Here is a 16,168-nt window from a genome sequence, read left to right on the forward strand (position 1 = left end):
ACTGGATTCAAACCAAGTTTAAGCCCATTATATTGTTGTCTTACCCACTTTTACTTTCCTTCAAAGTATGTTAGCACATTGTAATATGTAACAATAATATACTAAATGATTTTTCCCTACTTATCCCCTCCCCCTTTCAAAAATCTACCCTACTGATGAGGCAGAAACTTGCTTTAGAATCTTTAAGTGGAAAAGAGCATGCATCTCATGTTTTCTGGCCATGTTGGCAAATAGTTTATCCATTACCAAAGGGAAAAACACTCCCAAAACAAAGAGAAGTAAACCAAAATAGCTATTGCTTCCAAGAGTGTTGAGACATTTTTAATAAAACTGTATAATAAGAAGGTAACAACAAATGCTCTAAAGATAAATGTGATCATTATCTTCAAGTGTTTAAAGAACGTTAGAGGTCAGAATTAGGCCTGCTAAGTGAAAGTCACAGAAAAGTGGATTATCATCTGATACTAAAGAAGAAGTTTGAAGTTCCTTTCAGTGAAAGCAGGTAAATAGAATGGCTCAGATGTGTCACAGAAAGAATTCCTATAGTGGGTGTAAGATGGACTAAATTGGTAGGTTCTTTTCAACTCTTAAGACTCTGCAGTTGTAATTTTGGGTTTCATTGCAGGACATATTCATATTGCCTGTTTAGCTCGTGAGTGGTGATTACAAATAATGAAGAAAGATAAAGAAATATGACAGGTTCTCTGCTATCCAACAATGTCAGGGAACTTATTAAACATGAGTAAATTTCCAGATAGTTAAAATGTATTCTATTAAGCATGAAAATCTTTAATTATATGGCACCCTCTCCCACCCCCAGAGGGCGATGATGATGGTGGTAGAATGCTTGGTTAGGAAAAGATGAAGAGAAAGAGAGTTTTATATGGAGGTCTTGTATGTTCAAATATGTAATGGTTATTTTTACACTTAAGTAAGGATCCCCACTTAAGTAAAAATCTGTTGGAACACATTTCTTAAGCAGAAACATAGCTAATTTTGTGTAGAAGGAAAGGTGTTTTTAAAAAAGAAGTGGGGGTGCCTGGGTGGCTCAGTCGGTTGAGCGTCCAACCGACTCAGGTCATGATCTTGGGGTCTGTGAGTTCGAGTTCTGCGTCGGGCTCTGTGCTGACAGCTCAGAGCCTGGAGCCTGCTTCAGATTCTGTGTCTCCTTCTCTCTCTGCCCCTCCCCCGCTCATGCTCTGTCTCTCTCTCTCTCTGTCAAAAATAAACATTAAAAAAACTAATAAACTATGTTTAAAAAGAATGGGAAAAAACCTATGTAAAACTAAAGGGATTTGCTATATGTTGTTATACTCAATTGAACTCAGAGGATCCCAAGCTCTTTGCTAGGTTTTTTTTTCTCCTAGTGGTAACTTTTCCTAAGTCAAAAAACCCAACATATATATATATGTGTGTGTGTGTACAATTAAAAAAAAACTTGTCACTCCACTTATACTCTGGACAAAAGGAAGAGAAAAAACTAAGAAGTTTTTAGATCGTCTCCTTGAAGTGATTAAAAATCTTATACCATCCTTCTGTTGATCAGTTTGCTTAAATCTTTATGCATTTGGTGTGGTATATTGCCTATAAGAAGTTTCAGAATTCCTATTGTCTAAGCCAGAACAAAAAATAGAAATTATGTATAGGAATTTCCCTTTTAGTTCCTTTTTTTTCCCCCAGTTAAAGTGGACTAGTTTTTGGCTTTGACATTTCTGTCATGTCTTCAGGATTAAAATATTCTATTTGAACAGAGAAATTCATGGAATATTAGCTAGTTCTAAAATACGATCTTAATAACTAAACTCTGTACTGTATTGTAGAAGAGTTGAGCTCTGCACAGCCTGCCAAGAATCAGAGTAACAGAAACTCCAGTCGTTAACAGTAGCTTTAAGGCCGTTGACCTCTAACATGCATACTTAAGGGTGAAAGGTGAACAGGAAGTGAATTCCAGGGGTGGGGAAGAGGCAGCAGTTGGTGAGAAATTTGTGGATTAGTGCAGTATGTGAAGAGCATGAGATCCAAGCCAAACTTCAAAGTAGGTCTAACAAAATTTTGTTGTGTTTAATTTTATTGATGAGGCGCACTTCCAGATAGCTTAGGACTACTCCGTCATTTACTTGTTGTTAATGTCTGAAATTGAAAACAATGTGATAGGGCTACTGAGCCATCCAACTTTATATCTATTATGATAACATGAATACACAGTTGTTTTGGAATACATCAGTGTGGGTGATCAGGTTTCTTCATTTGGGTATTTGGGCTGAAATTATTTTAAATTAAGGAAATATTTTAATACAATGTAGTGTGGGTAATATAGGAAAAGGGATAGTAAGCACATAGTTGGGAAATGTGGACTGCAGTTTCAGTTACATAAAATCTGGTAATTTGCTAGGCTCAACTGTGCAAATAATACCTTGCACATTTATGATGCAAGTAATACCTTACAGATTACGAAAGGACAGTCTTTAAAGCAAGATTTTTTCCTACGTGAATATGTGTTTGTGTACCTGAAAGCAGTACAAGTTTACATTGACCATTTCATGGAATTTCATAGGATTTTTGATCTGGACAAGATTTTCCTCCATTCTCAAATACGGAAAAAAAAAAAAAAACAGTGGTAGCGAAGTCATAATTTGCTTGCTAACTAATTATCAGATTCCTTTTGTAGTTTAAACTCAGAAATGAAAGTGATACCATACGATAGTGAGACACTTAGGTTACTGTGTTGTGTTATAAAATGCAAATATGACTGGTTGTCTCCAAATTGGGAGATAAGTTAACTTTTGGAGGGTTTTGTTTGTTAGGTGTATATAGCTTTTAATGTGTCATAAGGTTTTAACTATATCTTTAGTCTTTAAAGAAAACACCCTTATTATTTGTCAAATGTAGGTATAAGGTGTATATACTGAATTTTATATAACATCTGTGTTTTGGAAATGTTGCATTTTTAATGCTTTTATTCAAAATTTACTAGTTGTCCACTAGGTATATGAGATTATGCTGGGCAGTGAGGTTGCAAAAATGAAGGATCTGGTCCTTTGCCTTCGAAGAACTCAAATTGAAAAATCATACTTTCCTTCTGATCCCATTATAATTTCAGAGCTGTTCTCTTTTCATTTCTGATTCAGTTTCGATTACAGTGGTTTCCAGTACTTTTCCTTAGCTGTCCAGCTGAGTGATTAGGAATGAGTGATTTACAAACCAAAAATTAATTTTTTTGACCTATCCTGTTTAAAGGAGGTATTGTAGTTTCTAGGTTGTCTCTTTGTTTCATGACTTTTTAGCGATCTCCCATTATGTGATTCTTCATATACATCTATTAATATATGAACATATATTATACAATTGTCTAAGGTCCAGTTGCTTTTGTGAATGGCAGAGCCAAGAAAGCAGGCCCTTTTCTTTTGAGCTTCTAATCTACTTTATTACAGACTATTACAAAACTCTTACAAAGCTGTGCTATGTACTCAACTTGAAATACTATTTTTTTGTGTGTCAAAAAAGAAATAGTGGGGTGTCTGGGTGGCTCCGTCAGTTAAGCACCCAACTCTTGATTTCGGCTCAGGTCGTGATCTCGCGGTTTGTGGGTTTGGGCCCCACATTGGGCTTCGTGCTGATGGTGCGAATCCTGCTTGGGATTCTGTCCCCCGCTCTGTTTCTGCCCCTCCCCTGCTTGCTCTCTCTCTCTCTCTCTCAAAGTAAATAAACGTTAAAAGAAAAGAGAAGAAAAAAAAAGTTACTGAGAGATATACTTGTGATATTGCTAGATAAATTTCCCAGGGCTTTATTCCCCTAAATACCTCAAATGAATGTAAGACTTTTAGAAGTAATCTTTAAAAAATTAAAATAGTAAACGTTAAGAGTATAATTAGAGATAGAAATAGTAATAACTTTTGCACAGTATTTTGAAAAGTGTTGTTTTTTTTTTTTAACATTATTTGAGTCTTTTGGTAATATTGTGGGTTGTATGCAAGTTAGTAATATTTCCCAGAATTTGCAGATCAAGTATTTGAAGTGTCAGGAAGGGAAACAACCTGTCTAAAGTCAAACAACTACTAATGGCTTAGCAGAAACAGCACGTGTTCCTTGAGCACCTGCTATTTATCTGTCAGGTGCTGTGCTAAGTACTAAAAGTACAAAAAGGAAGATACTTCTAAGGCTAGGCCTGTGTTTGTTATTTTACAAGAACAAAAATGGGTCCAATTCAGCATAAGTGATATTAGAAATGTCAATATTATGAATGTGTTCAAACTGTAGATTTTGAAGGTATCACTTATTTTTTTCTAACTTTATTTTGGAAAATATTTTAAACTTACAGAAAAGATGAAAGAATTATATAATGAACATCCATATTCCCATTGATGTAGGCTCACGATCTGTTAATTTTTTGCCACATTTGCTTTCTTGTTTTATTTTTATTTTTAATAAAAGGTAACTTTTACTAAGTGTTAAAACTTAGTATCACCAGTAATGGGATATCATGACACTATATATATATATATATATATATATATATATATATATATAATGATATAAATAATATCATTTATGATATATCATGATATATATAAATGATATATATATATGACACTATATATATTTATATATATAAATATATATATAATTATATATATATAATATATATATAATAATTATTATTTTTTTAGAGAGAGAGAGACCACATGAGCCAGAGAGAGGGGCTGAGAGGGGGAGAGAGAGAGAATCCACACTGAATGTGGAGCCCAATGCGGGGCTCAGTCCCACGACCGAGGGATCATGCCCTGAGCTGAAATTAAGAGTCAGACGCTCAACCATCTGAGCCACCCAGTTGCCCCTACCCCCAATTATTTTAACATGGCTCTTCTTAGAACAGGTATATCCTCCTACAAGAATACTTTTATCACAATCAAGAAATTAACAGATAGTAACAATAAATATCATAGTGTATAGTCCAATAAAATCCTATACGAATACTATGCGAATTTCAATTTTTTTAAAGAAGATTTTATTTTTAAGTAATCTCTACACCCAAAGTGAGGCTCGAACTCAAAGCCCTGAGATCAAGAGTCGCACACTCTACCAACTGAGCCAGCCAGGCAACCCCCCCACCTCCAAATTCAGATTTCTTAAGTTACCCCATAATATTCTTTAGAGATGTTTGTTTTAAAATCCAGGATCCTGTCAAAAGCCAGGCATTGCATTTGTATCTCCTTAACTCTCCTTTAACCTAATACAGGTTTTCCAGGCCTTTTTGTTGTTCTTTCCTGGCATTGACATTTTTTAAAAGTCCAGGCCAGTTGCCTGTATTTGTCTAATTGTTTCTTCATAATACAGCTTAAATTTATTTATTTATTTATTTGTTTATTTATTTATTTTGGTAAGAATGCTGCAGATGATTTTGTGTATTTCCATTGAATTTCAATAGGAGGTGTGATATTAGTTTGTCCCATTATTGGTGATACTGAGTTTTATCACTTAGTAAAAGTACCTTTTCCCCTTTGGAATTAATAAATAAATAAAAAGTGGAATTGTTTTCATCAAGAGTTGGACCCAGGGATTCAAAAAAACATTAAACATGTTATAAGTTATTATCATTTTGATTCTTTTTGAGTATTTGGCTAGTGGGAATCCTTTTAAGCTAATTCCATGCCCTATTAATATGTCCTCATCAATCTCTAATTACTTCTCTACTTTCTGGTGCAAGAAGATGTTTTTAATTTCCCTTAGACCTGGAATCAGCCTTTTTTGCTTGTTTGTTTTTAAGGCACTCATTTAGTTTGTGAACCCTATGTAATAACACAACATCTCAGTACCATTGTGTAGTTTCTGAGCTTTGTTTCATGTTGGATGCTTGTGATTATATGAACAAATTCTGGAAATTGTTTATTCAGTTTCATAAGTACTCTGTCAGCCTGTGTGATTTTGCATGGTGCTGTGCTGTGTGTGAAATAAGAAGTAGTCCTTGCTTGGTATTTGATTTAGGTTAAATTTATATTGAAGAGAGGGATTTAAGTTTTTTTAAAAGTTGGATACAAACTTTTGAGAACATACCATGTACTAAGCACTAATGTAGTTATAATTTTTAGATGGTTTTGTCTGTAAGATATTCATTTGTTGATAAATTCAACAAATATATTTTTAATACCTGACATATATAAGACAATATGGTAGGCATTCTGCTTTTTTGCAACTCACAAGGGAGATAAGACCCATATAACAAATATGCATGAACCAGCCTCCCGAATAACGTATTGTCAGCAGTATATGCCTAGACATGATATATAAATAATCGAAAATGGTGGTGGATTCTAAAATATTGGTTTATGTAGCATTGTGTTTCTCCTTTGGGGATTTGTAATATTTCAGATCTCTTAATGAAAATGATTTATTTCAGGCATCTACTGACTGCCTAATATATGAAGAGACCTAGACATTTGACAACTACAAAAGTAAACATGTTCATTGCAAGTATTCAGAAAAAGTTTAGAAAGCACAAGCAAGGAAAGTCACTCCTCATCGCACCAACTAGAAACAATCCCTTTTTATATTTGGGAGATCTATGTTTTCAGTCTTTTTTTTTCTCTATTAAATATAATTTATTGTCAAATTGGTTTCCATACAACACTCAGTGCTCATCCTAACAGGTGCCCTCAATGCCCATCACCCACTTTCCCTTCCCCCCTACTGCGCATCAATCCTCAGTTTGTTCTCAGTATTTAAGAGTCTCTTATGGTTTGCATCCCTCCCTCTCTGTATTGTCTTTTTTTAAATGGTAGTATAGTTCACATGCATGTATGCTTTTAGTCTTATGCTCTGTATCTGTTTACCTATTTGTTTTGTTCAAATTTTCAGCTTTATGTAGATATAATTGACATGTAATGAACCGAACATATTTAAAGTGTACAGTTTGCTAAATACACACACACACACACACACACACACCAGTGAAACCATCATGACAGTCAGGATAATGAACATACTCATCACCCTAAAAAGTGTCCTGTGTCTCTTTTCTTCCATTTCCCACTCCCCCCGCCCCACAAGGGCAACCACTAATCTGATTTCTGTCACTATAGATTAGTTTGCATTTTCTAGAATTTTATACACATGGAATAATATAGTGTTTACTCTTTTTATCTGGTTTCTTTTATCTGGTGTAATTGTTTTGAGATTCATCCAGTAGGTACAGGTATAGTAGTTCATTTTGTTTTTTATTCCGAAGTAGTATTCCTTTATATGGATATACTGCAATTTGTTTATCCGCTTGTCTTTTGGAAGAAGATACTGTTTCTAATTTGGAATTATCATGAATAAAATTGCTATGAACATTAGTATACAGCCTTTATGAGGACATACACTTTTTGTTTTTAAGAATACGAGTATTTTTATTTCATCTACAAGATTCACATTTTTCATATTTTAAGACCTCTGAAACTGGATGCATCTTTCGATTGATGGCATTTTATAATACCTCTTAGGGAAGCAGCAGTTATGAAGAGGTTGGAATTACATGCACTTGCATTCAAAGTGTCAGGGTGTCAGCAGATGGAAGGAAATCCAGAAGACAGGAGCAGAGGGCACTCTTAACTGGTAGAAAGCAATTTGTGTTCAAAGTACTGGCAATGTTTCTGGAGCCAGAGTCAAAGAAAATTAGCTCTGCATAATTATAAAACCATGTTTGGGAGACTCTCAGCCTTGGCTTTTCACATTATGGATTATATTAGGAAATGCGTCATCACCAGCACTTTTCATGGCACACAGGATAATTTTATGGGGATGAACTTGGATATTGGATAGTGATGACTCTAAGTGGAAAATTGATGAAGATTAGGTCTCTGAATTTTGAAGCAGTTTTAGGAATACCTTAACTGATTTATTTCACTTAGTTTTCCTTTTTTTTTAAGTTTTTTTTTTTTTAATCTTTTTACATTTATTTATTTTTGATAGAGTGAGACAGAGCACGAGCAGGGGAGGGGCAGAGAGAGAGGGAGACGCAGAATCCGAAGCAGGCTTCAGGCTCGGAGCTGTCAGCACAGAGCCCGACATGGGGCTTGAACCCACAAACCGTGAGATCATGACCTGAGCCAAAGTCGGACACTTAACTGACTGAGCCACCCAGGCACCCCACTTGGTTTCCTTTTTATGTATGCACAAAGGTGTGATTGATGACTAAAAAAAAAAAAAAAAAAAAAAAAATCTAAGCCAAAACCTTGCCTTTCATTTTGGATTTTTTTTTTTTAAGTTTATTTATTTGAGACAGAGAGAGAAAGTGCAAGCGGGAGCGGCGGTGGTGGGGAGGGGCAGACGGAGAGGGAGAGAGAGAATCCCAAGCAGGCTCCACACTCAGCACAGAGCCCAGTGCAGGGCTCAAACCCACAAACGGTTAGATCATGAACTGAGCTGAAATCAAGAGCTGGATGCTTAACTGACTGAGCCACCCAGGTGCCCCCTGTTTGGATATTTTGTTGTTCTGTTTTTGGATAATTTTTATTAGTATGTATTCACTCTTTTCTTCTGTTGTGTAATCTCCCCATCCAGTGTGTTTCTTAAATCTCATTTTCATTCATTTTATGCTTTACACGTCTCTGCCTAACATGCTCAATCTTTCCTCTAACGTACTGAACATTTGGAGTATAATTATAATAGCTGTGCTACTGTCCTTGTCTACTACATCTATCATCAGTGTCATTTCCGAGTCTGCTTTTGTTGATTGATTTTTCTCCTCAGTGTAGTCTGTGTTTTCTCCTGCTTTGAATGCCTGATAATTTTTGAATGGATGCCAGACATTTTGAATCTTACCTTGTTAACAGTGATGGAAAGTTTTACATTCCTATAAATATTCTTGAATTTTGTTCTGAGATACAGTTACTTTGAAATCCGTTTATCTGTATAAGATCTGTTTTTGGGCTTTGTTAGGCTGGACTAGAGCAATCTTTAGGGTTAATTTTCCCACACTCCTGACACAATAGCCTTCTCTGTCCAGTACCTTGTGAAATACAAGATTTTCCACTATGACTCTGATGGGAAGATGAACTATTCTTGGCCCTAGTGAGAAGTCAGCTGTTTTCAAGTAGTTTGTTCTGGGCCTTGGGTAGTTTCTCCACAAACTAGTAGCACTAATCCATACTTACTTAAAACCTTATGAAGATCTCTAGAGCTGTTTCCCTGTGAAGCTCTCTCATCTCCAGAATATTCCCCAGCAAACTAGCTGCCTTGGCTTTCCTGGACTTCCAGCTTTGTCTCAACTCAAGGAGGCTGTAAGATTCCATGTGGCTGCCTCTTTCCCTGTTCTGCAGTGTGGAAACCCTCTCCTTGAAGTAAGTAAGCTAAGACAGGAGTCAGTCTTAGCTCATCTGTTTCCCTTCTCTCAGGGATCACTGTCATAGGTTACCTGATGTCCATTGTTTAAAAGCTATTGTTTTATGTATTTTGCCTGGCTTTTCAGTTGTTTCAAACATGAGTGTAAATCCAGTTCCTATTACTCCCACCTTGACCTTAATTGGAAGACTTATACTGCTATTTTAATGACTTTATAATAATTTATAATGTAGAAGTGCCATAATTTTTTAACCAGTTTGTTTTTGGATAGTATAATGAACATCATTGTAGATAAATTGTTGTGTATACCCATGATTAGACAGAGAGCCCTAGGAAATCAAGGTAAATGTACAGACTTTCCTTTGAAGACTTGTATAATTATGAATCACAATAAAAACACAAATAGCCAATAAGTTCGGAGCAGTTATAGTCACGTTCATGACTTTACATATATTTTCTCATTTAACCTTTGAAACAACTATGTGAGGTAGATCTTACCACCTATTCATTTTACAGATAGGGGTTTGAAGCATAGAATTGTTAAATAGCTTGCTCAGAGTCATACAGCTAGTAAACAGCACAGCAAGTTTTCAAATGTAGGCAGTAGGACTCGAGCCCACGTTACCCTCTGTTACTTTAGGGTTTGGGAATATATAGTCATGTATCAATTTCTTGTTGTTGCTGTAAAAATATCACAAATTTGGTGTCTTCAAACAACAAATTTATTATCTCATAGTCCTGGAAGGCAGAAGACTAAAATGGATCTCACTGGGCTAAAATCAAGGTGTTGGCAGGGCCACATTCCTTCCTAGAAGCTGTAGGAGAGAATCCATTTTCTTGCTTTGCCAGTGTATGGAGGCTAACCACATTCTGTGGCTTGTGGCCCCCTTCAGCAATGACTGGTTGAGTCGTTCTCTCATTCATTGTATGACCATCATCTACCTCTTTCTTCCACTTATAAGGACTCTTGTGATTACTCTGGGTCCTTGAACAATCTAGGATAATCTCCCCCTATTTTAAGGTCAACCTTAATTTCATCTGCAGTCTGAATTTTCTTTTGCAGTGTTAACATATTTACAGATTTGGGGGATTAGGAGGTTGATATCTTTGGGGGGGGGGTCATTATTATTCAGCCTTCCACAAGCCATGAGGCCAATTAGAAGATACTCCTTTAAAGAATGAATTTAATGTTTTTTTGGTTTTTTGTTTTGTTTCTGAAAAAGAGAGAGAGAGAGACAAAGCATGAGCCAGGGGTGGGGCAGAGAGAGAGGGAGACACAGAATCTGAAGCAGGCTCCAGGCTGCAAGCTGTCAGCACAGAGACTGATGTGGGACTTGAACTCAGGAACTGTGAGATCATGACCTGAGCCAAGTCAGATTCTTAACTGACTGAGCCACTCAGTCTCCCCTAAAGAATGAATTTTATGAGGACCTAGTTTATGACTTTATGACTTCTCATTATGAAAAGCCTGTTTGAGTATCTTATCCTTATTTTCCTCTTTAGTCTTTTCTCTCTGCTAGGAGAGACTCATGCTAGGAGTCATCTAGTGATCTAGAAGGTAGTGATTTAGAGTTGGCTATCCAAAATTTACAGTTTCACATTTCCCAATAATGCATATTTAACTGATTTAAATAAATTCAACAATTTTCAAAAAAAACCCCACAATTTTTATTCATTCAGTAATTATTCAGCAAGCCCCTGTCCTATACCAGACATTGCAGAGGGTACTTTCTATAAGTATCACGTTTTATCTTCACAATGATCTTATGATGTTAACAGCGGCATCTTAATTTATAAATGAGGGAACTGGACTTAGGATAGTTTATAAATCACAGACCTAAGGTTGAACCCAGATTTGAGAAAAGTAGGTATTGAGAACAGATAAAGAGGTTATGATTTTGTAATACATAATCTATTTTTACTTGTTTAAAAAATTTTTTTTAATGTTTTATTTATTTTTGAGAGAGACAGAGGCAGAATGTGAGCAGGGAGGGGCAGAGAGAGGGGAGACACAGAATCCGAAGCAGGCTCCAGCTCTGAGCTGTCAGCACAGAGCCCGACATGAGGCTCGAACTCACGAGCTCTGAGATCATGACCTGAGCCGAAGTCGGACACTCAACCGACTGAGCCACCCAGGTGCCCCTTAACTTGTTTTAATAGTTTACATTAATATTGATTACAGAATAATTTTATGTAATTCCAAGCTAAGTCATTAGATATTGTAATACTGCATGGATCAGTACTATTTTTTTCCCCAGATAATCTGATTTCCAAAGTGTTGTTGTATTTTATTTTGTAAAAATGCTCTTATTGACTCTCTTGCTTTATGTACTTTTAGCACTTTCTTAATGTTACTCATGTGGTTGTATGTTACTGAACTGAGGCATAATACTAGAAAGTAGAAGCCATGAAGTTTTGTCACCAGAAAATGAAGCTATTTATGAAGGAAAAGAATAAGATCGTTTTCATCTTGGTTCTTGGCATCAGTCACTTGTTTCTCAGTTCTGGTGTCAGACAACAAATATTTTGGAGGTGAGTTTTCAGATGTAAGTTTCTTTGATAAAGTGGAGAAAGCATTGAATTTAGAGTCAGGAGGACTAGGTTCAAGTCCTGACCCTGTTATAATTGGCATAGGAGTCTTAGGCAAATTACCTTCTCTGCAGTTTTCTTGTCTGTAATATATGAATGTAGATTTTTGGAATTTCTGATTAATAAATGTGACAATGAATTTGAAAGTGCTTTTATAAATTGTTAAGTCAGCTTGTTGTTTAATAATGATTCCTTGCTTTAAGGATTTTTTTAAATTTTGGGAACTAGAAGTAGTTTTCTTTTTTTTTTAAGTGTATTTTGAGAGAGAGAGCACAAGCAGGGGAGGGGGAGGGACAGAGAGAGGGAGAGAGAGAATCCCAAGCAGGCTCCAGGCCGTCAGTACAGAGCCCAAAGCGGGGCTCTATCCCATGAACAGTGAAATCATTACGTGAGCTGAAATTAAGAGTTGGGTGCTCAACCAGCTGAACAACCCAGGCACCCCAAGAACTAGAAGTAGTTTTAATCATGAATCAATTTTTTAGAAGTTTGCAGTTGTAGGACCCAGATGTAAAGTTTACATAGCTTTCTAGTGGTATAATCTAAAAAAGATTCTCTGATCCTATTTCCTTGTTATTGTTTGTTTTTCTTATATAACCATTTTTTTCATATGCAGGCGTGTCTCTGATATTTGTGGGCCCCAGGGAAAAGAACAAATAGAAGCTCTCATTGTTGTATGTGAGAATATTTAGAAGTTGTAAATAGAACCAATAAACTGGTAAATATGTTCTGTCCTTCTTCCTTGACAAACAGAAGCACTGGTTTGAATTCAGAAATCTTGGACTGTAGAGTTCCAAATCCAGAATATGGCAGAAGTGAAGCATTCTACTTCTCTTTCCACCCCTGGTTTCATCCTGCTTGTCAGAGGGGCTTCACATACAAGTGTGGACTTCGCAGCCTCCATCTACAACTCCACCTCCCTCTTCACATCTCTTTGTCCTAAGCACGTACATACTGGCCATATATGTCCCTTGCCCTACAAGGAATTCCTTGAGAGAACAGACCTAGGGAATAAATGGAGGTGGGCTCTGCAAGTAGGTGTGAGGCTGTTTTAGGTAGAGAATTCCTGCATACCTGGAGCACGTTTTGCAGAGGGAAGAGATAATGTATCTTTTTGGCCCTGAGGAGGGATGTGGCAAAGGAACCAGACCCTCTACATCGGGCTGCCCAAGGAAGGGACCCCTCTTGCCTGATCTAAAGGAAAGCGTTTTCGTTATGAGGAGTGACATAGATGTGCTTAGTTGGTGAGAGCCAGTAAATAATGAGGGATGTGAATAGCTTGTCTATGACCAGGAGAATTGTTTTCTCTCTGGAAATCATTATCTATACATTGGGCTCTGTATCCATTAAAATATTGTCGACTTATGAAATACTTTGAAGAGTTGGTAGATGACTGTACAGTTTAAATTTTTTCCCCTAAAAACAAAGCTATCTATGTTCTTGGGATTCCAGACTTTAAATTGAAATTGTCTTATGGAAACATGTGTATTTCCAGTTAATTGAGTTGTTAGTGTGCAGTAAATCAGGAAAGTTACTTTTCGGGTTTTTTTTTTTTTTTTAATTAGAAATATTCACTATCCAGAAAAGTAAACACATGAAGTAAATGAATGAAAGAAGAGTAAATAAGCGACTTACACTTCAATAGTTGTTAACATTTTGCCATACTTACTTTATTTTTATTTATAGATGAGTACATACATTTTGTTGGTTTTTGCTGTATGATTTGAAAGTATATTGTAGTTATGAGACTTTGCTTCTACATACTTCTTCATACATCTCCTAATTACTAATAATTAATAATTTCACATATCATCTGAAATCTCATTCATGTTCAAGTTACCCAAGTTGTCAGGACAAGCCACTTAATTTTTTGATAATTTTCATTTAAAATATCATCCCAAAGAAATGTTTTAACCCTCTAGTTTTGATCATGAGTGAGAATTACAAATATACCAAGTCTTATTGTTTTGTCATTTAGAAAAAATTTCTAAGCCTAGCATACAGATTTTTATGTATTTTCTCATTGCCAGGATGTACTTTGAGCAGTAATGGTCTATAAATGACTGAGTTCCTCTCTGAAATTCTTGAGGTCTGCTCCTTACCTTTGTTTTAATGTACTTTCTAAATTTCTTTTTCTTTCAGGGAAAATGTTGGCTAAGATTGGGATAAATTAAAGGGATTTGCATAATTTGAGGAAGACAAATGAGTTGCTAAGGATCTCTTAGATTTATTTTACCTTGAAGGGAGAGAAGAATGAGAGAGATATGTATCTGAAAACTGTTTTAATGATATATTAAAGAGAAATATAGATGACATACTTTTGGTGGGGGGAAAGCATCTAGAGCTGTTGGAATGTACAGAAGAGATAACATTTGTTTTTCAGCACTGTGGATTTCTTAAGTGTATAACAGCATCATTCTAATATGTATTAATAATGATATTAATGAAATGGGTATCTTTAATGAGTATGAGAGCCACAATTTCTCGAGTTTCTTATTTTAGAATTTTAATTTTTGGCTGAAGGTGGATATAAGTAAATTATACTTGTCATGTAGATTTTTTTAGAAACAGTAATTACTGTCATGTAATAACTCCTATAATAAACTTAAGCAAAAGTTGGAATGACAGGTATAGGAATAAGCAGAGCAATATAGACATTAGAAAAGATTAAAAGAATATATATGGGGCTCCTGGCTGGCTCAGTCAGTTAAGCGTCCGACTTCGGCTCAGTTCATGATCTCACCATTTGTGAGTTCGAGCCCCGCGTCAGGCTCTGTGCTGACAGCTCGGAGCCTGGAGCCTGCTTCTGATTCTGTGTCTCCTTCTCTCTCTGCCCCTCCCCCACTTGTGCTCTGTCTCTCTTTGTCTATCAAAAATAAATAAGTGTAAAAAAAATTTTTTTTAAAGATTAAAAAAATGTGTATCTTTTGCTCAGTTACTATGTAAACTAATTTTTTATAGTAGCTCAGATACATTTCTGAGTATTAAATTGGCTTAATGGAGGAGGCAAAATGAAATGCTTCTTTACAAACTTTTCCTATATGTAAAATAAGCTTAATATCTCAGCATGATATTGGAGGAGTTAACATCTAAAGCACTGTTTAATTCTTTTAGTTGATCCTGAAAAAGTTGTTGAGGAGTGGTATCTCTAATTTAAAATAGTGAAACAAATATTTTACTATGCATGATTAATTAAGCACATGCACCATCATTATAATTTGTTACTTTTGTTATATCAAGGTACTTGCTATTGTGAAAAATTTAATGGATTCATAAGGCTTTGTTTTTAATGGCTCATTTTATCCCTAGTGGATTAGCTGATTTATTGTAACTTCAGAAGATAGTATCTTTTTAATGTTTATTTGTTTATTTTGAGAGCGAAAGAGAGAGCAAGTGAGGGAGGAGCAGAGAGAGAGGTAGAGAGAGAGCAGGCCCTACGCTGTAAGCATAAAGCTTTACGTGGGGCTTGATCCCGTGAACCGGAGATTGTGACCTGAGTGGAAATGAGGGGTCGAATGCTTAACCAGCTGAGACACCCAGGCTCCCCTGGAGGATATTTTGGAGACACTTTCATGGAAACTGATGTTGTCTCAGAAGAGTATTAAGAAGCACTCTCCATTTGGGTTTAATGCAATTTGTGTTGTCATTTCCATAATATATTTAAGTTAAAGCTCCTTATATTTTTTTACATTTTACATTTCTAATTTTTAGAAAAGCCCTGAATTAATCAGTCTTCAATACTTATTTAAATGTACATGGGAATTTCAGCTATGAAGAAGAAATCTGGCTTAATTTAAATGGGAGAAGAAAGAGTTTATTTTTTATAATTATTTAAAATGAGATTTCATACATTTGTGTCCTTTATTAATAAAGCATTAAATACATTAAAATGCCTATTTTTCATTAACATTTATTATGTGGGATTGTAAATCCCCAGTAAGATTATTTTAAATTAATATAGTGTATGTGTGAGAATATATAAGCTCGCTTTCTGTTTGTTCTGTGAACACAAGTCCTTTCATCACTGCGTTTAACAGCCATCCACCTACCACGTGATACTTTTTTTTTTTAACTGTTAGGATCAAAGTGATGTACCATTTAAAAATATCAGTTTCTAGACTAAGCCTTGAATCAGCATTATCCTATGTTTTGGTACATTTTAGGCAACTTAGCTGTGCAAAAACATAAAAGTATAGAAGCAGTATACAGATGCCTATGAGCCTACCACCTAGGTTTAACAAATGTCGTATTTGTTTGAAATCTG

At 35.6% G+C, this 16,168-nt stretch overlaps 1 protein-coding gene across 9 annotated transcripts in view; it reads left to right on the forward strand.

The window, feature by feature from the left end:
* The window catches only part of CHD9 (chromodomain helicase DNA binding protein 9), a 234,466-nt gene that overhangs the window by 84,808 nt on the left and 133,490 nt on the right, over positions 1-16,168 (forward strand). The window contains exon 1 of one of the 9 annotated variants that reach the window (XM_078438712.2): positions 1,784-2,035. The exons of 7 other annotated variants lie outside the window; for them this stretch is intronic. In XM_078438712.2, the coding sequence (XP_078294838.2) occupies positions 2,012-2,035 (24 nt within the window). In that variant the 5' untranslated portion in view covers positions 1,784-2,011. Of the gene's footprint in view, positions 1-1,783; positions 2,036-11,620; positions 11,851-16,168 lie in introns of those variants that run through there. One more of the 9 variants, XM_078438715.2, reaches the window with a different exon arrangement.

The sequence above is a fragment of the Panthera onca genome, chromosome E2 (genome assembly GCF_046562875.1).
Source record: "Panthera onca isolate mPanOnc1 chromosome E2, mPanOnc1 haplotype 2, whole genome shotgun sequence".
Lineage (NCBI taxonomy): Eukaryota > Metazoa > Chordata > Mammalia > Carnivora > Felidae > Panthera > Panthera onca.